The sequence below is a fragment of the Penicillium hispanicum genome, assembly GCF_028827665.1.
Source record: "Penicillium hispanicum strain IBT 35686 chromosome Unknown utg000008l_segment0_segment0, whole genome shotgun sequence".
Classification (NCBI taxonomy): Eukaryota; Fungi; Ascomycota; class Eurotiomycetes; order Eurotiales; family Aspergillaceae; genus Penicillium; species Penicillium hispanicum.
In genome coordinates this window covers 1,618,475-1,642,633 of record NW_026623200.1, presented here as the reverse complement: position 1 = coordinate 1,642,633, position 24,159 = coordinate 1,618,475, and the positions used below count along the sequence as shown (strand labels likewise).

Below are 24,159 nucleotides of genomic sequence, written 5' to 3'. Positions count from 1 at the left end.
AGCCCAGCGCGCTAAGCAACTGGGTGTGCGCAGCAACATTGTGACCCTCATGTCCCATCCGCAAGGATCAGGCTCGATATGCCCTCCCCCAAATCGGGGTCCGAACCCGTCGGCGCGAGGCAGCGGCGTGCTCATTGGAAGAATGTGGAAGAATGGAGTACAGAGGAACCATCGCCACGGATTCAGGCTGGCTGACTGCAGCGACTATCCCGAGCGTTGGCCCCATCAGAAGGGGGTATATCTCGTGGCGGGGGTGGCACTCCGCAGGTTGATTTAACCACGGCCACGGTGAGCGGCCACAAGTAGCGACAGCCGGTGCTACTCGGAGCACGGTGCTTGGCGGCTTAGAGAAGCCGAGCCCAGCCGAAAGAGTATGTAGTGACGGGGTGAGTTGAGTTGCCTGACCCTGGAAGCATCCAAGGGTGGGTTGTGATGGCCAGCGGTGCCTTACTGATCAACGACATGCGCTGAGATCAAAAGAAGTCCGATCTTCTTTGAGGATGCACCACTGCCATCTGTGTATATACGCCCGCACTGCCACAGCTCGTCCGCTTCAGCCACAGATTCGGTATTGATAGCACCACAAAGTAAATGATCTTGAATAACATTGTCATAATGTATGGGCTTCTTGTCAATGGAGATGTCTCCCATTGCAAAACACTACCCGGCTGCCTATAATAATGGTCGGAGAAGTGGAGTGACATACGAATGTATCACTGACTATACATATACTCCAAGCCCCGGATCAATCATCGGAAAAACCCACCCGAAGCAGAGAGAACCCCCGGTCAACCCAATTCTGGCAACCAGTTTTCGCCAATGTGCGCGCTGCTTTTATGACGCTCCTTCCTGGTCCCCTGCGCTCTGCACGACGAGCCATTGTCGACTCCTTTGGTGCGGCCATTTGGTGTCCTCTGACTCATTTGCCTGCCCAAGGCCTGCGTGCCGCCTCGAATCAAATTTGTCTCCGTGCCCCCACCATCCCCCACCACCAAATCTATCCCCGCCGCACTCGTTCCTTTTCTTCAACCCCTCGCGCCGCCTCGCTCGACACAATCATGCCTAAGGATAAGGGTTCCTTCAATCTGAAGACCCCGAAAGGGACTCGGGATTGGGCTGCCAGCGACGCGTTACTCCGAGACCGCATCTTCACCACCATCGCCAACGTCTTCAAGCGCCACGGCGGCACCGCCCTCGATACCCCCGTATTTGAGCTGCGAGAGATCCTGGCGGGCAAGTATGGCGAGGACTCCAAGCTCATCTACGACCTACAAGACCAGGGTGGCGAGCTCTGCTCCCTGCGCTACGACCTGACAGTGCCCTTCGCGCGTTGGCTCGCCATGAACACGGACGTTCGCAACATCAAGCGCTATCACATCGCCAAGGTGTACCGTCGGGACCAGCCTGCCGTCAGCAAGGGCCGTATGCGTGAGTTCTATCAGTGCGATTTCGACATTGCCGGCGCCTTCGATCCCATGGTGCCCGATGCGGAAGTGCTGCGCATCGTGACCGAGGTGTTTGAGGAGCTGGGCTGGAACGGCCGGTATACCATTAAGATCAATCACCGCAAGATTCTGGACGGTGTCTTTGCGGTGTGCGGTGTGCCAGAGGACAAGCTTCGGCCCATCTCCAGCGCCGTCGACAAGCTGGACAAGATGCCGTGGGCCGATGTGCGCAAGGAGATGGTGGACGAGAAGGGTCTGGATGGTGCGGTTGCGGACCGCATTGAGACATATGTCATGAACAAGGGCTCCCGTGAGCTGCTTAACAAGCTGCTTGACGATGAGACCCTCACTGCCAACGCCTCCGCCAAGGCTGGTCTAGAGGATATGGCTCTTATGATGGACTATCTGGAGGCCTTTGGTGTTCTGGATAAGATTTCGTTCGACATGTCATTGGCTCGAGGATTGGATTACTACACCGGGGTGATTTACGAGGTTGTCACTGAGGGCTCCGCTCCCCCTGTGCAGTCGGACGCCCCGGAGGCGCAGAAGCTGCAGAAGTCCGGCAAGAAGGACAAGGCTAAGAGCCTCGAGGACGAGGATCGGTCTAACGATCCCACTCTGGGCGTGGGCAGTGTTGCCGCCGGTGGTCGCTACGACAATCTGGTGGGCATGTTCCTGCCCAAAGCTCAGATTCCCTGTGTTGGTGTCTCGTTCGGCGTCGACCGTATCTTCTCCATCACCAAGGCTCGTCTCGAGCGCGATCAGAGCAACCAGACCCTCCGAAGTAGTGAGGTGGATGCCTACGTAATGGCCTTTGGTGGCAAGGGCTTCAATGGCATGCTCAAGGAGCGTATGGATGTCTGCCAGCAGCTGTGGAACGCCGGCATCAAGGTAAGCATCGTTCTTCTCCCATGTTGTCTTCTTGTGTGTGCATACTAATCCCCTCGCCACAGGCCGAGTTCTCTTACAAGCTGAAGCCCAAGCTGCCCCAGCAATTCAAGGCTGCCGAGCAAGGTGGTATCCCCTTCGCCATCATCCTCGGTGAAGAGGAGCTCGCTGCCGGCAAGGTCCGTATCAAGGAAATGGGTCTCCCCGACGGCCACCCCGAGAAGGAGGGCGTCGAGGTCGAGCTGGCCTCTGTGGTTCCCGAACTCCAGTCTCGTCTTTCCCGGAAAGAAAACGGTGCGGTCGCCAGTCTATCACAACAACTACAGGCTACGCAGGTCTAAAAAGCAAAATACGGGCGTTCGAATCCTTCCTATCTCTTTCTGTCATTCCCCTGGCCATGGTTAGCAGTCCCCTTGTCATCCAAAATATATAGATTTCACCTCTTCTCCATCTCTTTTCCCTTTGACCTCTTGCATATGCCCGAATCATTTGGATAGACTCGGGTGGTCTACTCAAAGCACAATTTCCGTTGTTCGCACACAGAGAACAGTCTTTATGTGATATACCAGCGGAATCGCCAATACCCAATTCGTTGCATTCTTTTTCGTGGACTACCCTGCCTGCATTCGCCTATGTATTGTGCAGTGCTGGACAGTGGATGTTCTTTTCAAATTTAGATGGATCATTACCTGCGGTGGATCAGCCTAGGCTTCAAATGTCTACGCTATTGCATGAGGCGCTCAACTCTCTCTCAATAAGCACACCTTCTCTTGGTTGCACAATGAAGCCTTTAAATATCGACTACCAGCAACGAGACGCCCGGGTAGTCTCTACCCAAAGTAGTATTCGGCACCTATCGGGAAACTTTTGCTAGATTAGTCGTGAGTATGCAGGTACTAGCATGACCGGCTCGCCTACCGAATACCCTCCCTCCCAGCCCAACATGAAAAGAATGGCCATTTTCTTACTGGACAAACCCGTCAATACCTCTCCACGTGATCGGCTCATCGGGCGCCCCGCCCGATCCCCAGCGAGACCGGAGCCGCGGCCCGATAAGATAGATATAGTTCTGCGTCTCGATTGACAGATAAGCTGCTCGCTCCCAGCAATTGACAATATAAGGGCCATCGTACAGCTGCCAATTGCTTCTGATCTGTTTCCCCGTGTCTGAAAGAGCGCCGGCCTTACTGAGCAGCTGCCCAGACCCACCCGATCATCTGCAAAATGGCCTCCAGCAACCCCTCATACCTCATTATCGGCGCGGGAGTCTTTGGCGTGTCCACTGCCTACCATCTCATCCAGAAGTACCCCAATGCGTCAGTGACGCTAGTTGACCGCGACGCATACGACGCCGAGTCCCGCGTGGCCGCGTCCTGGGACTGGAACAAAGTTGTGCGCGCCGACTACGACGACAAGGTCTACTGCAGGCTCGCGCTCGAGGCGCAGGACATTTTCGCCTCGGATCCCCTCTGGCAGCCTTATTTCCACCAGACTGGCGTCTACTGGACGTGCCGCAGCGACTATGCCCAGAATGTCATCACCCACCACAAGGAGCTCGGCCGCAACGACGACATCATCGCCCTGCCCGTTGCCGAGGCCCGCAAGCTGTACGGCGGCCTATTCGACGACGCGGACTACACGGGCGTGAAAGAAGTCCTCGTGAACAGGGCGAGCGGCTGGGCCGCCGCGGGCGACGCCCTGCGCGCCGTCACGAAGAAGTGCCTGGAGCTGGGCGTCAAGTACGTGACCGCCGACGTGGCGAGCCTAGAGTTCGACGGCCGCGGGTCCTGCACCGGCATCAAGACGAGAGACGGAGCGATCTTGTCGGCGACGCATGTCGTCGTCGCTGCGGGCGCGTTCACGCCCACGCTGCTGGAGTGGAGCGCCGCGAAGAGCGGCAATCCCGGCCTTCGGGCTGGAGAGCGCATTGTGGCTGCCGGGATCACGACGGGGATGGCGCAGCTCACTGAGGCGCAATATCAGAAGTTCAAGGACATGCCTGTAGGCTTTCAGGGGTACACCCCCGACGAGGGTAAGTGGGCTCTGGGTGCGAGGTATAGGCGCGGATGCCCGCTGACTGGCAACAGGCAAGCCCTTCATTGGCACCCTCCCTCCTACCCAGGATGGAGAGATGAAGTGGTGGGGATCGAAGATCTTCACGAACACTCGCGAGGTGCTGCCGGGCCGTCACCTCTCTTCTCCCCCACCTACACACGACTACAACCAGTGGAAGGTCCCCGGTCCTTTGAAGCAGGACATCGTTGAGGCGAGGAATCTATGGTACGGACCGAAGAGCGCGGATTGGAAGATGACCAAACACCGAATCTGCTGGTGAGTAGCAACCTCCTCCCCTCAACGCGATGATGATTACCGATCTAACACCTGCTAACAGGGACGCTTTCACCACCACCTCCGACTTTATCATCTCTCCTCACTCGGCCTCCAAGGGTCTCTACGTCGCCACCTGCGGCTCATTCCACGGCTTCAAGTTCTTCCCCGTACTCGGAAAGTATGTCACGCAAATGCTTGAGGGCGAGTTGGCGCCCGAATTGGTGGAGAAGTGGGCTTGGGACCGACAGCGGCCGGATTCGTCTCAAAACGTGGAGTACCCGAATGCTGAGATGAAGCATCTCTTAGCGCCTACAGCGAAGCTGTAGTGGGAACTGGAAGGGCTATCTATGAATGTCGCATTGGGCATCGTCGGCGCACTAGCGTAATGTAATTGACATAGAATCGCGATGCACTAACAAGCATGAATATAATGAGTTCACGATTGCACAATCTGTTCCGGTCCTTACTTCAATGCTGAGACGACAACCCCCAGAAAACTCTGTTTCTTTTCTTTGTTGTGTGGATAGAACAAAAAGACGAGGGGAATTCTCTGCGTAAGATTTACCATATAGGGTTGCTCTTCGGGAGAAAGCAGCCGATCTAGAGAAATAGCTTTAATTCCATTTGCAACCGGGCACTCACTCGAAAGAACAGGGCGAAGGTGCCTATACAAATTGTTCGTTCCACCTTTCTCCAGGAGGAAGAGATGAATTATAATTTTAGTGCCTTGGTGTCAAAACACCAGAATTAACCCTCTGAGTGTTAGATAGAAAAGGCACTATTTTTCGAGGTAGAAAAAAGGAAACTAGATGTACAGTGAATACACATACAGAAGACCTATGCAAACCGCTGTCTAGTAGCCCTCCGCGTTCTTCATCAAGAAAGATTTGACAAAGGGCAACCGGTCGATAACATCCAAGCCGAAGCTCCGCGCCCATGAGATAGGGTTTTGTCCCGGGACCGTATACATCTTATGCAGCAGATCGCAGGCGCCCCCAATCTTGGCATTGGGCAAGTATCGCTCGCAAGAGTAGCGTTCAAGGGTGAGGAGGTCACCAATATCCATACCGTGGGATACGGCGTACTCAATTGTCCGCGAGAGCGCCGCCACATCGGCCAAGCCCAGGTTCAGGCCTTGGCCGGCAAGCGGGTGGATGACGTGCGCTGCGTCACCGACGAGTGCGACACGCGGGGAGATGTACTGCGCTGCGTGGCGGAACCGTAGTGGGAACGAGGCGACGGTTCCTGTTTGCACGCCCGTTGCAAGGGGGGGTATTCGTGAAGGGAGAGGGGTGTGTTGGAGACGCCAAGCTAGTTCGTCTTCGTGGGACGTGGATTCTGAGGTTGAATTCTGTATGCCCATCATATACGACAGGTCAGTCATGGAGAGGCGGAAGGCGGCGTTGACCATGGCGAGGAAGGCCGGTGTAGGGAGGGACTTGAGATAGGCAGCGTGCTCGGGGGTTGTTGACCAAACCAAGGTGGCGTGGTTGTTTGGTAGCGGGAGCAAGGCAATTGGACCACCAAGCGCAGGCAGGAAGCGCTGGTACGCCGTGCGGAGGTTTGCTGGGAATGGGGTTCTGTCGGGGTCTGCGAGGGCTAGCGTCGCGACGATTCCATGCCGGTTGTAGTCCCAGCCCTGAGTGGTGATGTCGGCGAACGAGCGAACGGGACTGTTAATTCCATCGGCGCCAACCAGGAGTCTCGCAGCGATTTTTGAGGGCTGTTGTGCCTCAGCTCCGGGTCCTGTGGGCTTGACAGACAGCACCGGCCAGGCAGAGAGGTCAGGCCCACCAGTCTCCTGCAGATCGCGTCCGTTCTCAATAGACGCAACAGTAGTATTATAGAACAATGTCAGATTTTCTTCACCGGAAGCGTTGATCCGGCCCAGCATCGCACGCACAAGATTCGCGTTCTCTGTCATTGTGGCAACGGTGCGCATATCTTCAAACGCAGGCGTCTCCGAAGACCAGTCAAAGGATATTCGCGACCCGGTCTCGCCATCCCACACCTGCATTTCCTGATAGTCCTGCACTCTGTCGACAGCGAGATGCTCCCAAGCACCGATCTTGCGCAAGAACGAAACAGACGAGGGTGTCAGACTGCTGACGCGGTTGGAGAACTGATCCGACTCGAGATTCCATGCGCGGGCTTTTCGAAGGTCCTGGCTTTCGACGAGGGCGACCCTAAGCTTTGAAGTGATGGGTGAAGCTCCTAATATAGTTACTGATTAGTTTAAATTTGCTTCCATTGTGCTTGTCATGCTATGACGTACGAAGTGCAGCCACAAGCCCGAGGCCCGCCGGACCACCGCCAACGCAGACAACGTCGTAGATGTCGGGGGATTGATCAAGCTTGGTGCCGAATCGCCGTCGACCAGCCCCAATACCATGTCTGCAAGACGGGCAGATATACGGCCGCGAGGCGGCTCTTGAAATTGGACGCATTGTGCTTGGGGATTGAACGAGAGGAAGATCGGATGATCGCGAAAGAGGTGTCAGGATGGGAGGGGACCCGACCAATTGGAATCGAGAAGTCTGTCTTGCTATTCCGCCCAATCTGCCAATATAGGGGGCGTACGCTTAACTAATCATAACATACAGGAAAAGGATAAACTATTAATGCGAGTCTCCACAACTCATTCCAACACACTCACCTAGCCTTCTATCCCCAAGGGCAGCTGCACCTATATCGGCGCCCGCAGGGCCCCGTTCGCTCTGAATCGCTCAAATCTGCAGTCTTTCCAAACCAGCATCTGTTTCCTCTTTGGGCCAGTCGATCAGATGACTCACGTCCAGACGTGTGGTCAACTAGACACTCGACGAACTCGGCGCGAAACTCGCTATCTCGGACTGATCGCAATAAGGCCTAACGAAAGCCTAGGCGGCGCTTGCGGTGGTCATCTGAAGAGGCGGACCTTCTGCTGGAGTTAAGAAGAGACAAGCAGCGACCGTGGTCAGAGGTGGTGAAGTTATTCTCGGACCGATATCCGGGAAGAAGCTCTGGTTCAATCCAAGTATACTGGAGTACGAACCTCAAAAGCACGACGGAATAGGGTTATACCAGCACCAGAGGCAACATTAAACACCATATGCGCGATGCAGATGTAATAGAGCATTATTAGCTACCGTGGCGTGCCTCTTAAGTCCCGAAACCGGAGTCACCTTCAGAGGCACGATCTATTTATAACTGCTGTTAATTTACACCGTTATCATCCCGCTGTCTTCATCTTCAGTACTCTTGAAGATGCTGTCAAGATGGATATGGAAATGACTGCAAACATTCATTCATTCCGGCAACATTTTCAGCCTTGTCCAGCAGTTCTGAAAGCGTCAAATTCTATACAATGCTGCGTTTCATTCGTGAGAAGCTCTACCAGGAACACTTTACCTTTGCAACTCAACTACCACTATTATCAAACCGGGAAACAGAGCCTAGAAATCACCATCGAATTAACTAAGTGGGCGTATAGCTTGTGTGTGGTGTTAGTATAAGAGACAGAAGGGCGAAAGGGGTCAACAAGCACCACGATCAAGATCTGGAACTCGTATATTGATTCATTGAGCGGGGCAGGACTAGAATCGAAAGTACTCAAATTTCATTTTCTTTCAGCTCTAATATTGGCCAGAGTCTCCTTTCAAAGTGCAACAAAATTTGGTTCTATGAAGTAGCCTTAGCTCACGAGCCCCATGACATGGGGGAAATCGAGCGCTTCTGAGCCGTTCTCGTCGTTGCTGGCCCCCGAGGAAGATCCCCAGTATAGAACGGGTGACGGAGGTCGATTTGGGTATCTCACGTCTCTAAATCTGCTCATCAGGTAGCCCACACTGCCCAAATTAACGCTGTTCTCCCAACTTTGCCGTCTAACAGGGAACTCGACTTCCTCAAGGTCAATGACTACCACTTGTCCATTCTTGCAGAATAAAAAGTTGCCCAGGTTCAGATCACAATGCTCAGCTCCGTATTTGTGTAACTCCCTGAAAGCTTTCTCAAGTTCAGACTCAACAGTTTTCTCTGGGACAGTTGATTCATCAAATTTGGCGAGATCGCGCAGTGTAATCCCTTCGGCCTCTGAAAGTATCAAGGCCGGGCACTCATTGAAAGAGCCCTGGCCAAATAGAGTTGGAATCACGACGCCTTGAAGTTTTTGCAGCCTCTCGTAGGCAGTTATCTCTTCGCGAAATCCAGCCTCCCGTTCCCGTTTCTCTTGTTTAAAAATGACTGTTTCTGGAAGCCCGTGATGGGACTCCTCGAGTTTCAAGCGATATATGGTCGGGCGAAGTTGATTCAGCAGCTTATTCCTCTTCACGGTGATACGTCTGTCGCCAAAAATGAGTGTCTATAATGTATAAGCTCTACTTTACCATCCACTTTGAATCTTTTAACAGAGCCTTATTGGTAATTGTGCTTGTAAGGGCATGATATCTATGAGGTGTAGCTCAAGACGCGATGAAGGAGGTAAAGAAGTAGGAAGGGATGGAACTGAATGATAAGATGGTTATGGAGTAGTTATGGGTTTGATTACTAATGGAAAATACCACTAGTTAGTTACAATATTGCATGGGTGGATATATGTTACCTAGAACTACCCAGAGTTGATATGGGTTTACAATATAATACAAAACATAGCAATTTGAAGGCCGCTGATCAGCCCGGCCTAATCAGCTGTATAAAAAGGGGTCGGGTTGACAGATACTGGTATATGCTAGTATTGAGGTATTCTATTAAGATGCAATGATGTGTGTTCTAGCTGGATCTCGCTGTTGAAGCATTGTCAGATCGAAAGTTCAGGATCCAATCGTTCCAATCAACCCCTTATATGACTTGGCCAGCACACAGCATATGCGCTAAAACTGAAGTACATTTAAAGAGGGGAACCCTGTCAGTTGAACCAATGACGAGACAACAACACGACGTAACCACATATTGGGGCTAAAGAGAGCTACATAACTGGGCAAGATAAAATATTAACTCCCCTCAGCCTGGGTATAATTACTTTTTTTTTTTAATTGTCTTGCGCTGAGACTAAGCTGGTCTAGTTTCCACGAAGGTCTTTAGGTGATGGGATATGCTTCCCTATAAGATAAGATGGTAACTTCCTGGTCATGCTAACTGGAGGTTCCTGCTTCTTGCATCAGCCTTTTCGTTGGTCCTTTCATTCCAAAACACCCGATACGATTTTCAGATCCTTACTCCCGAGCCCCGCTGAGATGTTCAGTGATCTAAGCCCGATGCCCTCCAATGAAGTCTCGATACCAAATTCAAAAATAATTAAAGATTCAGTCGGGATATTTGAGCAACAGCTCAGAAACGAATGGGTCGGCAAAAAATCCCCAAAGGCACGAAGAAAAAGCTTCAGCAAATAGGGGTCTCCGATGCCACTGGAGCAGACCGAATCTTCTTCGATAATGGAGGGCTCAACGCTTGGATAGCATTCCTTCTTACGACAGAGGGACAAGCCCATTTCAACGGCCGACATAATAGATCTGTCACTATTGCTGCCTTTCAACAACTGCCTACGGCTGACAAAGCAAAAGTCGTGAAAGCAGTAGCCAGCAAACAGCCACATCCCAGCGTTAGAGAGGCCATTCGCATCATGTCGAAGACTTTTGAAGATGCCGGTATGCGGCCCATGTATTTTGCTCTTTTATTCTAATAAGATAGCTAGGGATCCTGGACGATCGGTTAAATGATCTTACTCATCAACGCCTTTCGCTAGCCGAGAGTTCGACGGGAGAGGCAAATGTATCCCCTCAGAACAACATCTCAAATACCCCGAAGAATTCATTGGATCCTGGCGCTTCTCAACATCTAGTTTTCGAAAGCTGCTATAACTATGGATTTTTCTATTGATGGGCTAGTGGATTGTCTCATGAGCTTGGCAATCTATCACACAAAGGTCGAGTATTTAGCCTTGTCGGAGGGGACCCGTCCAATTGGAATCAAGGAGAAGTCTGTCTTGCTATTCCGCCCAATCTGCCAATTTAGGGGGCGTACGCTTAACTAAGTATAACATACAGGAAAAGATAAACTATTAATGCGAGTCTCCATATCCTGACAAGGGATGTCAACAATGCAAACAGCAAACAGCAATCCGATCTACACCAGTATTTGTCAGGGAATCGTACGATTCAAATTTCCACTGCCGCGAGAAATGATGGTATTGCGGGTATGAAATGGTAAGAACAAACTAGCTAAAGGAATAATTGGTCATCAACAGCTATACCAAACCGATCCAAATTCATAGACAGCCCAACCCATTGGCCTACCGAGCGCCCAGAGCAGCTGCGTCAGCCTCAAGGCCAGCGACGTCAGTGTCGCCCTCCATTTCCGCAATGAATCGCTCCCAGGTCGAGAGAACACCTTGGTAGAAGTCGATGTGAGACTCAGCGAAGGACCCAAGTGAGTCCCGGAACTCGACGGCCTTGATGCGTTCAAAGTCCGCTACTTCGCGAACGACTTCTTCGTCAAACATTTCGGACGTGGTCTTGGCCGATTCAACCTCACGAGTAAGTTCGTCGATGCGCAGCTCGAGCTTGCGGACTTTCTCACGGCGGGATTGTTCATGATCCACCCCACGCATATCCTCCATCTTTGAGCGGATAAAGGAAGCTGGAGAAGATGTAAGTGGGTTGGAAGCGTAGTAGGAAGCCGGGTTGGAGGAAAGGGTGTCGCGCTCGGCCACTGCTTTGTTGCGGTAATCAACCAGGGCTTCGAAGTCGAGCTGCTTTTGTTCTCGGGTCTTCAGGAGTTGCTTCACAGATAGGATATATGCCTCCATGTCGCGCAGTGAGCCCAAGTAGTTTTGGTCCGTATGATCCTTGAGCTCATGCAGCCCGCGCGCAGTCTCCTCAACCGAAGCAGCGAAGACTTGCAGAGGCATTTCCACTGCGGGTTCGAGAGGCACGAGTTTGCGGAATTGTGTTGCCAGCTCTGTGTAGTCCGTTTCCAGGTCGGACTCGCGTCGGGCCACCCGCGCCACAGTCTTCTCCACGTGCGACAGATCCTCGTCGAGCTTATCTGCCTTCTCCCGCACTTCGATGAATCGCCGATCTGGTTTATGCACCTTTGTGAAAGCGTTGACAAACGTATCAGTGAAATTATCAATCATCCTGTTCCCCGAGTTTTCTGAGCTAGCAGTAGTCGACCCGCGAGTCGAGTGCAGCCGCATATGGGCATTCCAGTCTGGCGACTCAAGGAAAATAGTAAGAAGCGGCGCACGGCGAAGCACCGGATGTAGTGTCAGACGTTTGAGAAATCGATGCAGCGACCATGCGCGTCGTGTTGTGAACTCCGTACCGAATCGGTCTCCCCGTACGTACTCCATCTTGTGCTTGTCCGGCAGCGGCGGAACCGCGCATGCTGGGTATTCGCGGTAGAGTGTCTTGTACAAGAAATAGAAATCGGTAAATCGTCGCCGAATAGTAAATTCAGACTTCTGAAATGACTTGAAGTCGGTCTAGAGTGCCACGATGTCAGCGACGGGCTGTTTTAATAGAGTCAGGATGCCGAGAGTCTGCAGGCAGCAGCACCTCGATGCCCCCCGCAGTCCAGGATCAAAGAAAAGATGGCACATACATGTGTTGAAACCAAATATGAGATATATGCGTCTTTTGTACCGTCATTCTCCTTCAGAGGTGAGTCGACCCGGCACTCGAGCACACCGTCTCCGATTCCAGCCAGGTCGACGGCGTCGGCCAGCGGGCCGGCCTGGGGTTCCTCGGGGGCCGAGCTCATCCTCCTCTTGCCATTGGTGTCATGGTCATATCCATGTGGCTGCTCTGCATCCGTGCCTGAGGTCGTTGGTCGGGAGGCATCGCTGTCTGCATCTTGCTTCCAGGAGACACTGTCGAAGTCGTCGTGTTGATCCATCGCGGGGGCGGGAGGGTGTCGTTCAGCCGTGAGCGCCCGGCGAAACGAAAGCTGCTTGACCTCAGCGAAGTGGTTGAGCCGTGAAGGGTAAAACGATGCAGGTCCGAGTGCGATAGGAGATGTGAAACGGGGCAGAGGCGGGAGGAGCTGTGGGAGCTGGGATTCAGATGATTGTCGGTTCCCCAAGGCGGAGTCCCCGAAGCGGCAACGTCGTCATCGCTGTTTTATCACCGAGGGGCCCCTGCATCGTATTGTTGTTCAAATAGAACTCAAGACACGTACTCATTTCTAGTTCAAGATCTGCATGCAAGCATCCCTACATAATCGGTTTATAATTCAAAAAAAAAATGTCATTATAGACAAGCCCTTGATTCTTTCATATAACTTCCCCTCGCCCGGTCATTTTGAGAGTAGACGCTATTATCCGTACTGCCGAGGGGAATAATGAACACAGTCCGTAGCACCCGAGAATCAAATTGAGATCTCGTAAATATTGACAAAATGCTCTTATGTTCCTGTCATGAAAATAGTGCTGGATATACAGACGTCTGGCAGCCAATTGTCTCTATGGCGGTACATAATGCTGCCCTTGAACCGACATAGGCTTAATATAACACAAACAATAAGAATGACCGGGCCCAATGCAAAATGAACTAGCCAATATCAATCACGGCCTATCAGAGAGGAGATGGCTGTCTGGGTTGTCATCCTCGCCTTCCTTCTCTGATATATTAGCTAGTCGATCCTGGTATGGTTCGTCGTCATCACTGAAGACTTCATCGTCACTCTCTCCAGCGAAGGCATTATATAGTTCACCTCCACGACGCTGAGTGCGACCACCTACACCCGTCATGGGGCGCATCTCGTCCTCGTCCTCAATCACCTCGAAATCATAGTCGTCCTGGGGGTTGGTGCGACGACGCTTGAGCCGCTGGAGCTGGAAGTAAACTCCTAGGCCGATGAAGAAAACAATGATCATAGCCAAGGATGCGTATATCCAGATTTGAGTGCGCTTGGAAGTCCCAAAAGTGGGGAGATAGGAAGACAGATAGTTATCGGAGGCCGCAGTGGTGGTAGGAGCAGCGACAGTGCCGTTGGTAGTAGTGCCGTTGTCAACTGGCAATTTCTCATCCTCCACTTCGCCTTCTACACCCGTCGGTTGAGCAGCTGGCGGCTGAGCAGCGGACGGCTCGGGGGGCTTTTGGTTCACTGGTCGGTCGTGATGGTCATCTGGGGCACTGGCAGGGGGCTCAGTTTGGACTGGGGCGGGTTCCACAGTGGTGGTAGCCACATGGGCATCCTCGTAAGGATGATCATCATCGCTCTCCTCGGGCAATGGGTGAAGGGGTTGGTGGGTTCCATCAATGGCTTCGCCCCAGAGATTGAGTCTCCAATCAATGAATTGACCAGAGAACTCGTTCACCTCGGTATCCTTGACAATGACAGTCCATTCGCCCACAGGCGACTCACCCCTAGATTGCAAATTAGTCAAGAAGATCCTCGGTCGATCAGATGAGCCGGATATACATACCAGTGAGCAACCGACATAAAAGTCCAGTCCTCATAGCCGGCGTCTTCGGTATCACCTTCGCGAACAACGCTGAGATAACTGACAATCCCGGAGGGACTGTGCAATTCTACACTAATATCACCACGCCGAGTATGGTTGACATTCATGGTAACAGTCACATGTTCGAGGCGGGCAAAGTTGGCCTCCTTTGCTTGGTCGCCAGTCACCACATACCGGCTGAGCAAACCTTCAGAGCCTTGGGGGATGTTCTGATGGACGCGCAGCCAAGGAGAAATGAACCAGGCCTGCGGCTTCACAAGTCCCCAAGTGCGAGCTTTTTGGACCAATGTGTAAGTATCAACCTTTCCAAAGCCCCATCGGTGGCTGAACTTCCGGCCCGATGGGAGGAGCTGCCAGCTGCCATCATCTTCGCTCACGGGAACAGCGGTTTCTAGCATTAGGTATTGAACATCGCGCCAAGTCAATTCTGGCCGCGCACTGAGCGCAAGGGCCACTGAGCCAGCGGCTAGAGGACCAGCCGCCGAAGTACCGCCGTGCATCGAGTAGCACTTGTCCGCACCCACGTCGGTCGTGTGGATAGCGTCGCCAGAGCCACTGCTGTAGGCGACAACCAGCTGGGCAGAGCAAGACTCCGAGTAAGACGGGTGGTTTCCTTGTCGGTCAATTGCACCAACCGTGATACTGTAGATACTGTTGGTGTATCCGTCGAAGTTGCAGTTGTCACCGAACATGGCGCCGTTGCCTGCAGCGAACACAAAGACTGAGCCCTTTCCACTTCGACCTTGCTGTACACCGTTGACCATTGCTCGCTTGATCAGAAGACCAGGTGCATCCATGGTGGCACCGTCGTCGGGGGGTCCCCATGAACAAGAGTAAATGTCGTTCTTCTGAAATTCGTAGTTGATGGCGGCAGCCTCATCAACATCGTCAATAGGCCTTGACAAAATCCGAATCCCCGACACTTTGCCATCGTATGCCACCCCAACTCCACAAATGTCATTCTTTGCTGCTGCGATTTCCCCTGAGCAGCGGGTACCATGCTTATCATCAAACAGAAGAGGCCGAGGTGCGGCCGAATGCTCATTGAAATCCCAAGACCCCTCTGCAAAGTAATTGGGCTTGAGGTCGTTGCTGTCCATGTCCAACCCGTCGTCAACCACTGCCGTGGCAATCCCGTGGCCCGTTACACCCTCTAGCCAGACACCGGTGACATTAAGATCGTGACCCGGCTGCTGCACGTTGAACAGATGCCATTGGTCTCGGAATATCGGGTCGGTGATCCCGAGTTTAGACATGATGTCGTTCTGAGTCGCAATTGCGTTCTTGTCCGGGTCCTGAGCGAATCGCGAAGTCAGGGCCTCGGGGGGAGGCGGTGCTCGCTTCTGGAGTCGTTGCCGGGGCCGTTCGAGCTTCTGCGACCACAAAATTCCATGTAGGGAGTCCTCACTTCGAGATGCGCTGTTATCCCCTGACCGCCGCCGAAGCTTTCGCCCGGCCCTGAGATCATCCAACACAGCATTGAAATCGGAGCTCTGCTCCCGTGGTAACGAGAAGGTGTGATGACCGGCTAGCTCTCCAATCTGCCCTTCATGCCTGGCGCCTAGGACCCGTGCGACGTGGGAGGGAGGAGTGGCGTCGTCTAGGTGGAGAGCGAAAAAGTCGCGTGAATCATGGGAGCGAGGATGTAGGGTACCGGATGCGGCACCAGCAAGGCCCAGGGCGACGGCGATGCCGCCAGCGACACGCATGATGGGTATGAATGGTCGGTGTTTAGAGGCAGGCCCTTGGGTAGTCCTTGCACGATCAGGCTCGGGTGGATCGAAGCGCAGGTGCCATGAACGGTGCCTCACTCGAGACAGACAAGATTCCAACGATTAAAAGGGGGCGTTGTTGGCGAGTGGGTGGAAGGAGAGACGGAGTGGCGAGTCGTGGACAGGAGGAATAGGAGGATCGTCGGGAGCGCGGCGGAGTTTTGTTGCCTGCCGGATTCAGCGGTACCGTCCACACCGACTATGGGGGCCTCGAGGCGTCGGTGCCAGTCTTGAAGACTTTCTTTGATGCTTTTCAAAGAACACGGTTGCCCGTTGTCGATCCCTGCATGTCCGACCGTCTTCTCTACAGGGGACCAAGTACTCGTCCCTACTCGGAAAGCTTACGTATCGGCGCCTTGGGGCGAAACCAGGCACCCTCATAGCCCCCCGTGGACGCATCGGGCCGTCAATAATGATGCCCTTGGGTGGCACTGCAAGAGTCTCCTAGTTTGTCGGTTTCCTTGCATGAACGAAAGCTCGGATGGCCAGAGGTTGAGGTCCAGTTGTTGATGAAGCATCGAAACTGTACCGTCGACAAGCCGAGGTGGGCGGCATCGATTGAATGTAAACATGTTTGATCCTCGTGAGCGAGACACGGTCCAGATCTCATCCAGAATTCTATTATTCCATTCTTTCCAACACAAAATCCTCCGATGCCACGCATTCAAGGGTGTAAACGAGGCGAGGACGGCCTGCAGCAGCCAATGATGGCGGCCCCGCGCGAAGGCTGGGGAGCCAAATACCAGCCACCGGGATATCGCGCGATGTATAGAGCTGCGCAACACTCATTTTTTTCTGCCTGGCCCATCTCCCTCTCCCCTTTCTCCTTCTATCCTTCCATTCTTCAGTTTCTTGCTCCCCCCCCTCCCATTCCTCCGATTCCCTCGGTGATTTTCGTTCGGGCTTCGTACCACGACCTCCCCTGTCACCGCAGTCTCCCCCGCCCTAAAAGCACTCGACCAACGAGAGTCTGTCGCAACCTGAATCGGCTCAGGCGATGATGTGGTGAGCCTACGTCAGGCATCGGGCATACTCAGATTGCAGCCACCTTTCCATTGAAATAGCAAGTCGTACGTGGAGTCTCCTGCTCATGATTTGCAAACTGTCGCAAAGCACAATGCCTTTGTAATTGAGATTGACGAAGAGCATTTCAGCTGGGACTACACTTGCAGCTCACTGTCGAACTTGATCCCCGCTCACTCGGTTCCCTCGACTTCGCAAGGCGTGGCAGGACGAACCGAGAAAATACCAGAGGAAGAATCAGATGGCGGCAGCCACAATGCGCAGTTCGCCCGAGATGGCAAATGGTAGCTCGCGTCCTCCGAATGCCAATGGACCGCGAGGACCCCCAGGAAATCGCAAGCAAAGCACAAGTTCCCCAGGCGTAGTCGCCTATGAGGAAGAAGCCGGCTATGAGCCCTCTGCAACAGAGGGCCTTTACAAGCGTCCATCGTCCAAGGCCTCGTCTAGTTCGAAGGCCTCTGGAAAGCCAGGGCGCTCCTTCTCAGCGAGAGCCCGCGAATTGCCGCCAGCAAATTTGAACTATACAACGCGCAAGCCTGCGCCTGGGGCGCCTCCGGGTCTCTCGGAGGAGTCCACCACACCTCGAGGACTCCCACCTACGTCCTACCCTCCCGACACCGGTGCAGGCGCGGAAGAAAACGAGGAACTACCACCACCACCAGAAGCACCAGCTGCGCCAAGTATGCCATCGCCTCCGAGTCGATCAAATACGATGCGGTCGACATCTTCGCAGCGGCGAGACTGGGCATCGGATCGCTCGCCGCTCCAGAAGCTTGAAGTGACTCTGAACGGTATTAGCAAGGAAGAAAAGCGGGCCAGGGTACAAGAGGCGGAAATGCGCCTTCGAGAACGTCTTGCTCGTCAAAAGGTTGAGAAAGAAAAGACTGAATATGCAGCCAGTGCTTCTCGTCGGGGTTCCGAGCAGAAAACACATCCAGAAAACCGTTCAGTCCCTGATCCCGTCCGAGACCAGCAGAATGACATCGCTTTCGAGGACACCGCGCAAGATAATCCACCACCGAAGCGAAGACCACCTCCAGGGGCCGCAGTGCGTCACAATAGGAATGTGTCGATGAACCATCAATATCCAGCATACCGTCGCCCTGAAGATGCTCAGTATGCACGCGCAGAAGATCCTACACAGCCATCAATTAAGATGGGCAGTGTTCCCCGGAGATCAATCACAATGAGTGGAGCAGCGTCTAGGCCAGTGCCTCCTAACGATATGGGGCACACCCGCTCGATTTCTCAACAAGGAGTCTCGAAGCCTATGCAGGCTGCGGCTTTTGCCACTACCAGTGCCACGGCCGTCTCAGATGCAGAGAGGGTGGAAACACCTCCAGCAGTACGAGCGGCGCATGAAAGTGTTGAGTCGTACTCCAAGCCGAAGAAACAATCGGTTTCATTCAATGTACCACCACCTACGCCGCCACCTGTTTTCGAGTGGAGGAATGCGCAACCTGCACGACTTGGGTCAGCCGATTTTGACTTCCAGCACCTAGACATTGATCGGAGCAAAGCGTGGTGGGAAGGTGGCAGGACAAAGGATCGCAGGAAGAGCAGGGCTCTCCCTAAGAACTACCAGACTCCAGCCCAGAAACTGACAGGTGAGACAATTGCCATGGTTGCATCAAAGAAATTGAACTAACGTCAGATAGGAGTCACTGAGCAGAAAAACTTTCAGCCTCGGCTGTTCCTGAGATGCGGTCCTTTGCTACGATATACGGGCATTAAAAAGGTCCAGGCAGATGGGGCCCATGGCCCTGCCCAGAAAGAGGTATGGCGAGGATCTATCATGATAGTCACAAAGGATTCCCGCTCTTCATATGAGACTCCGCCTACATTGAGGCTTTTCTCCCAGCCGATGGATTTGCTCCCCCCGCCACCTGCGGAGATCAGTGGCGAGGCTGGCGTGCAATTGGCACCTGAATATATCGACCCTACAGCTGGCCTCATGAAGGTCGGTCGCGATGGGCGTCCACTCTATGTCAAACCCGTTGACCACCTTGAGGAAGAGCTCGATCTCTCAGCCGTCGAAAATGACGACGGAATCTATGAATTGTCGCCCAGCATAATCGACTATTCTCCTGAAGGCGCCAAGCAACCCGTACCTTCGAATCGAATCCATTCCCTGGATGGAGAAACAGCGGACCTGTACCGAGACATCTCCGGAGTTCGTCTTTACGCGGATTCTGACAGAGACGTAACATTCTGGCGATTTAATCTTGAGATCGAGCTCAGCCCAACTCAGCAGCGTATAGCTTATCGGATCAACCAGGGTCCTGCCTTGGGCTTTTGGGTACCAGGCGCCGGTCAGCCAATGAACATAATGTTCCACAGCGGCAACGGATTCAGTCCATCCGTTGACCCCAATCGCTTCTGCGGGCCTGATCCGCTCTGGCGAGACATTCTTAATGAACACCAGACCCGACCATTCCATGTTATGATTGGAGGAGGTGACCAGATCTTCAATGATACCGTCATCACCGATTCGCCCCAATTCCAGGAATGGATCAAAATCAAGAATGCTGCTGAGAGATATGGCGTACCATTCACCCCCGAGTTCCGAGCTGAACTTGAGCAGTTTTACCTCGAGCGTTATGCTTCGTGGTTCTCACAGGGACTGTACTCTCTCGCTAACTCCCAAATTCCAATGATCAATATGTGGAACGACCATGAGATCCTCGAGGGCTTTGGATCGTATCATGAAGAGTTTATGCAGAGCATGGTCATCTCCGGACTAGGAAGAATCGCGTTCAAGTATTACTTGCTCTTCCAACACCACAGCGTCCCTGACGAAAGTGAACTGGACGAACCTAGCTGGCTTCTCGGTGCTCAGCCAGGCCCTTACATTGATCAAAGAAGCCGACATCTGTTCATGTCTCTTGGAAGTGATGTGGTTTTCCTGGGTCTGGATTGCCGTACTGAGCGAAGGGTAAGACCTGCTATTGATTTTACAAGCAATTGGGAGATATTCTAACGTGGTTTTGCAGAGCAATGAAGTTCTCAGTGGGGAGACCTGTGATTTGATTTGGGATAGATGTCACAGAGAAATCGTCAAAGGAGAGACAAAGCATTTAATTGTGCTCTCCAGTGTTCCCATTGCGTACCCTCGAGTGGTATGTTCGCTACGTGTTTTCTCGTCCTTAATAGAGCTATACTAATGATGAATTCAGACAATGCTCAAGAACTTCCTGAACAGTCGCAAGACACTTGGCAAGTCTGGCATGCTAGGTGGACTCGTCAACCGCTCTGGTGGTAATGTGGAAGTGTTCGATGACCACTGGGCAGGCAAAAATCTCAAGTCTGAACGAACGTGGTTGGTTGAGGACCTACAGGATATCGCTGCAGAGAAATCTGTCCGGGTCACAATTCTCAGGTAAGACAGACCATTCGATGTTGGTCGTATTGGAAAACATACTGACTGTTGAGCTCTAGTGGTGATGTTCACTTGGCTGGCATCGGCCAGTTCTATTCGAATCCCAAGTTAGAAGTTGCCAAAGATCGGGACTACCGATACATGCCCAACGTCATCTCCTCTGCGATTGCCGATATGCCTGAAACAGGGCTAATCTCAGACATGCTCAACAAGCGCAATTCTGTACACCATATTGACTCGAACACGGATGAGGATGTAATCCCGATTTTCACACAAGATGTGGATGGGAAGTCACGAAACAACAAAGGCCTGCTCCCCCGGCGTAATTGGTGTTCGATTCGACAATATAATCCAGGATTAACGCCACCTGCTACACCCGAGTCAGAGATGACACCTCCGGAGTCTCGTCCTGGTATGCTCCAGCGAACGTTATCTCTTGGGCGCGGAGACAAGCGACCCAGCGGTAAGCCAGGAGGTCTTCTTCGGCGATTGTCCACTCGAGGAGGCCCTCCCACAAGGACCATGAGCTTTGGCCGAGACGGTGGCCGAAGAGCCAGCGTCGACGCCCCCTTCCCTCGACCGTTTGAGAGCGGAGACAGCTACTTCCCAGGGGCCACGCCACGGGCAATGCAGGAACCCCAACCCGGTCGTTTCCACCGACGACCAACAAACCTCAGCCAAAAGGCCGCTAAAACAGGCGACGATGGCGCAGGCGCCTTCGTCGATCTCGAGGGCGGCCTAGCTATCACCCTGAACATGGAGATCAGCCCACATGACCCGGCAGGCATCACCGCGCCGTACAAACTCCTTGTGCCTGCACTGCGATACGAGGGCACCGAGTACGACCCGCCAGCCACGCAGATAGTCAAGGGCTGGCGGAAGTGGCTGCGTGTACCGCGCCACAAAAAGAATCCCGAGCAGCAAGAGCCCAGCGACGAGGATGCTGACGATTACGAAGACCACGACACGATCAATAATACCCTTGCAAACGCCACAACCACCACTCCACAGTATCAGTATGACGGATATACTGGCAGCGAGGAGGACTCGGATGGAGAGGTGCCACAGCGACTGCCTCCGGAGGAAATGACAGATTCGCCGCTGACGGAGGAAGAAGAACCGAGCCGGCCACGGAAGAAGTGGTTTGGGGTGATTTAATGTACATTATGATGAGCTACGCTGGTGTCCTTCCAGATGGGGGATTCTTTAATGATGTGTATGAATTTCCGGATAATCTTGCGATCTACATCGTCGTTTCTTGCCGATTGATGATAATTCCACTACAGCTTCAGCATCGTGTAAGCAAGTGTGAGAATTTATAAGCCTCAAATGCTTAATTGCCTAGACAATTCTTGGTATTTCTTTTACGCGAAGAGAATATCAGAACGTAAAGAACCCATCGATATTAATCCAATCGAACCAACCGTAGTGCCAGTATGATAAGTAGGTGAGGTGCTAGAGGTTGGGGATGGTCAGTAAACTTAATCTAGTCATACCCCATGGTATAGCCAGCCGGTTTCTCCGCTGTAGTTGGTTATTTGTTGAGCGCAAACATGGCCCTCAAATAAAGTTGCTTAACTAGAGGCATTTTAGGTTTCTAGTCCATCCAAGTTAACTTAGCGTCGGGCCTGAAAGTGCTGCGGAAGAATAATATAATCCATTATATTAAACAACCATTGGAAATGAACAGCAGGATCCATGGGTTACTTTAGACTTCAATTGCCCCACAGAAACCTTCGGGGAATCTAAGGACTTTGTATGATCAATACGTTGGCATTCCATGGCATAAATTCGCGCCAGTGCAAAGGGTATTTGACGAGATCAATCATCGATTCTACTCACTATTCAAGCCAACTTTCTGCTGATGAGAGCTATCAAGCATCAAGCAAATATTTGCGATGATAGTTATTAATATATTCTTTTTTTTGGGTCACTGATAATATATCAAGTTAGAATCTTGACAGCACTATCGCCATCCCCGGTATCTCTATCCGTACACTCGACATCCACATCAAAAGACTTAAGGACAGCAATGCCTTCTGTGTCCGCAAACTGATCAGGGTCACTATTTTGGACATTGTGCAGCTGATACGAATGCTGACAAGCACTGTCATCCGGGCGAAACCTGTTCCCATACGACCCGGGAGTCACTTTACCAGCATTGCGCGAGCGCGACGAGAAGAGCGATAGTCGCGGCAGATACACCGCAATCAGCCGCTTGAGCCGCATTGCGCAGGCGCAAATTATGCCGAGGTTGATCTCGACGATGGACCAGACTCCCAGGATGGCTTCGACGTAAGTTGTGTCGGTGGTCTTGTCGAGGAGGAGGACGTACGGTAGACGGGCGATGGAGCAGATGACGACACTAGGGAGAGAAGAAATTAGCGCGAAGTCTCAACGGAGGCAGGGTATGAGTAGATGGCGAGGTTGATGCCAGGCAATGGGAGAAGCGTACCCTGATCCCAGCGCCAGGAGGCAGCCGACCGTGGCTTTCTGCTTGAGTGACAGCTGGAGCCTGTGGATTGTGGGAATAGGAAGACTGATCACGGCCAAATCTGAGACGATATTGAGGACTGCCTGCGACAGGGCGACATTCTCCAGGCACTTGGTAGTCCCCGTTTTGAGAGGGTTGCATGGGCCACCGGTGATAATGCATAAGGTCAAAGTATAGGCGAAGATCGCGACGGCGACAGCGACGACAATGCAGCGGTAGGTGAGCACAGGACTGATGCGGTACAAGACGGACAAGATGGCCATCTTGGTGATTGAAGGGCAGATCAAATAGGTCAAGGTGTTGGGGAGCAGGGCCTACTATTCCGTTAGAGTCCAATGTTCTCTACCACCTGTCAACATGTCATCAGACGAAGAAGCCTTACTTTATTGAACTGCAGAATCTCCGCCAAGGAGACATTCCACATGTGCTGTCCCCATCCATGCTTCATCACTATCACCGAGTCAGACGATGGGTCTTTCGCCCCAAGATACCAGGGGAGGCGTACAATTGACAATGGTCACAAAGTAGACCAGGGCCACACCGTAGGCCGTCGTGATGGTGACTGCGACGCATTCCATTGTGAGCGGAGAGGATCAAGAGTCGACAGTGCAGCAGCCTTACCTAAATCCAGCTCGATCTGTTTGATGAGCTTGAAGGCCTGGAACCAGCGAAGGCCGAGAAACACCGTCGCGAAGAGATAGGTGATGCCAAAGGCGATGACCGTCCCCGTCTGCAGTGAGCTATAAGGGCCATTGAAATTCGACGTCTGGCCGACTGGCGGCTGCAAAGCCGGAGTAGTCGCCAGATCCATTGTGCGTTGTGGTCATCGAGCGTGAGCACCGTGAACGCGAACGGGTTGTGGAAGCGAACCCGACACCGAGCCGATGATTGACGACGCGGGTGCTGCCCCTCTACATATACCGAGATCACCCTCCACTGCGAAAGAATTCGATTGTTCCAAACGTGGCTAACCATCTCTAGGGGGGAACTCCACCGTCACCAGGTGAAGTGGGCCGCGTCTCCGTTTCGCGTCGGCATCATATCCTGCTTGAGCAAGATCAACCAACGGCACCAACGGCGCGAGTTTAGTCTGGCCGCGGAGAGGTGCCGGAATTCTCTGACAGGACCTGATTTCATGTCTTTGACATCTCGCTTGACCTGATCGAGCTAAGTCCAGACCGGGCGACAGCCTAGTCGCCCCAAGTCTGCACACTTCCAGCTTAGTGCGGACTCGACTCGGTAACATGATATACAGCATTGCCGGGCTAGTTCTGGAGCGCCGTGGGCCATGAAGAAAAAGGGGAATGGGCCCGCCAACGGCCTGAAGGGTGTCCTTTTTCCTCAGACGTTTCGGGGCCATCGCTCGTGGCATCGATCACATTTGT

At 52.9% G+C, this 24,159-nt stretch overlaps 8 protein-coding genes across 8 annotated transcripts; 4 read left to right on the top strand and 4 right to left on the bottom strand.

Moving 5' to 3' along the window:
• Window positions 1-836: 836 nt before the first annotated feature.
• Window positions 837-2,674, top strand: N7459_009456 (histidine--tRNA ligase; the record flags this gene model as incomplete). Its single annotated transcript, XM_056948624.1, has 2 exons — window positions 837-2,336; window positions 2,399-2,674. The coding sequence occupies 2 exons, from the start codon at window positions 837-839 to the stop codon at window positions 2,672-2,674; spliced, it is 1,776 nt and encodes a 591-aa protein (XP_056795849.1).
• Window positions 2,675-3,557: 883 nt separating this feature from the next.
• Window positions 3,558-4,990, top strand: N7459_009455 (NAD(P)/FAD-dependent oxidoreductase; the record flags this gene model as incomplete). Its single annotated transcript, XM_056948623.1, has 3 exons — window positions 3,558-4,365; window positions 4,421-4,664; window positions 4,726-4,990. 3 exons carry the CDS (start codon window positions 3,558-3,560, stop codon window positions 4,988-4,990), a joined length of 1,317 nt encoding a protein of 438 aa, XP_056795848.1.
• Window positions 4,991-5,517: 527 nt separating this feature from the next.
• N7459_009454 (putative ubiquinone biosynthesis monooxgenase (Coq6)) lies at window positions 5,518-7,111 on the bottom strand (the record flags this gene model as incomplete). Its single annotated transcript, XM_056948622.1, has 2 exons — window positions 5,518-6,878; window positions 6,940-7,111. The coding sequence occupies 2 exons, from the start codon at window positions 7,109-7,111 to the stop codon at window positions 5,518-5,520; spliced, it is 1,533 nt and encodes a 510-aa protein (XP_056795847.1).
• A 2,867-nt stretch (window positions 7,112-9,978) lies between these two features.
• N7459_009453 (uncharacterized protein) lies at window positions 9,979-10,517 on the top strand (the record flags this gene model as incomplete). The annotated part of the gene is made up of 2 exons (XM_056948621.1): window positions 9,979-10,285; window positions 10,333-10,517. The coding sequence occupies 2 exons, from the start codon at window positions 9,979-9,981 to the stop codon at window positions 10,515-10,517; spliced, it is 492 nt and encodes a 163-aa protein (XP_056795846.1).
• Window positions 10,518-10,929: 412 nt separating this feature from the next.
• N7459_009452 (sorting nexin-4) lies at window positions 10,930-12,536 on the bottom strand (the record flags this gene model as incomplete). The annotated part of the gene is made up of 2 exons (XM_056948620.1): window positions 10,930-12,123; window positions 12,243-12,536. 2 exons carry the CDS (start codon window positions 12,534-12,536, stop codon window positions 10,930-10,932), a joined length of 1,488 nt encoding a protein of 495 aa, XP_056795845.1.
• Window positions 12,537-13,203: 667 nt separating this feature from the next.
• Window positions 13,204-15,815, bottom strand: kexB (kexin kexB; the record flags this gene model as incomplete). Its single annotated transcript, XM_056948619.1, has 2 exons — window positions 13,204-14,008; window positions 14,068-15,815. The coding sequence occupies 2 exons, from the start codon at window positions 15,813-15,815 to the stop codon at window positions 13,204-13,206; spliced, it is 2,553 nt and encodes an 850-aa protein (XP_056795844.1).
• A 1,327-nt stretch (window positions 15,816-17,142) lies between these two features.
• N7459_009450 (uncharacterized protein) lies at window positions 17,143-21,438 on the top strand (the record flags this gene model as incomplete). The annotated part of the gene is made up of 5 exons (XM_056948618.1): window positions 17,143-18,508; window positions 18,560-19,836; window positions 19,895-20,020; window positions 20,078-20,280; window positions 20,340-21,438. The coding sequence occupies 5 exons, from the start codon at window positions 17,143-17,145 to the stop codon at window positions 21,436-21,438; spliced, it is 4,071 nt and encodes a 1,356-aa protein (XP_056795843.1).
• Window positions 21,439-22,224: 786 nt separating this feature from the next.
• N7459_009449 (uncharacterized protein) lies at window positions 22,225-23,585 on the bottom strand (the record flags this gene model as incomplete). Its single annotated transcript, XM_056948617.1, has 5 exons — window positions 22,225-22,645; window positions 22,736-23,088; window positions 23,157-23,224; window positions 23,280-23,336; window positions 23,396-23,585. 5 exons carry the CDS (start codon window positions 23,583-23,585, stop codon window positions 22,225-22,227), a joined length of 1,089 nt encoding a protein of 362 aa, XP_056795842.1.
• Between the last annotated feature and the right edge of the window lie 574 nt (window positions 23,586-24,159).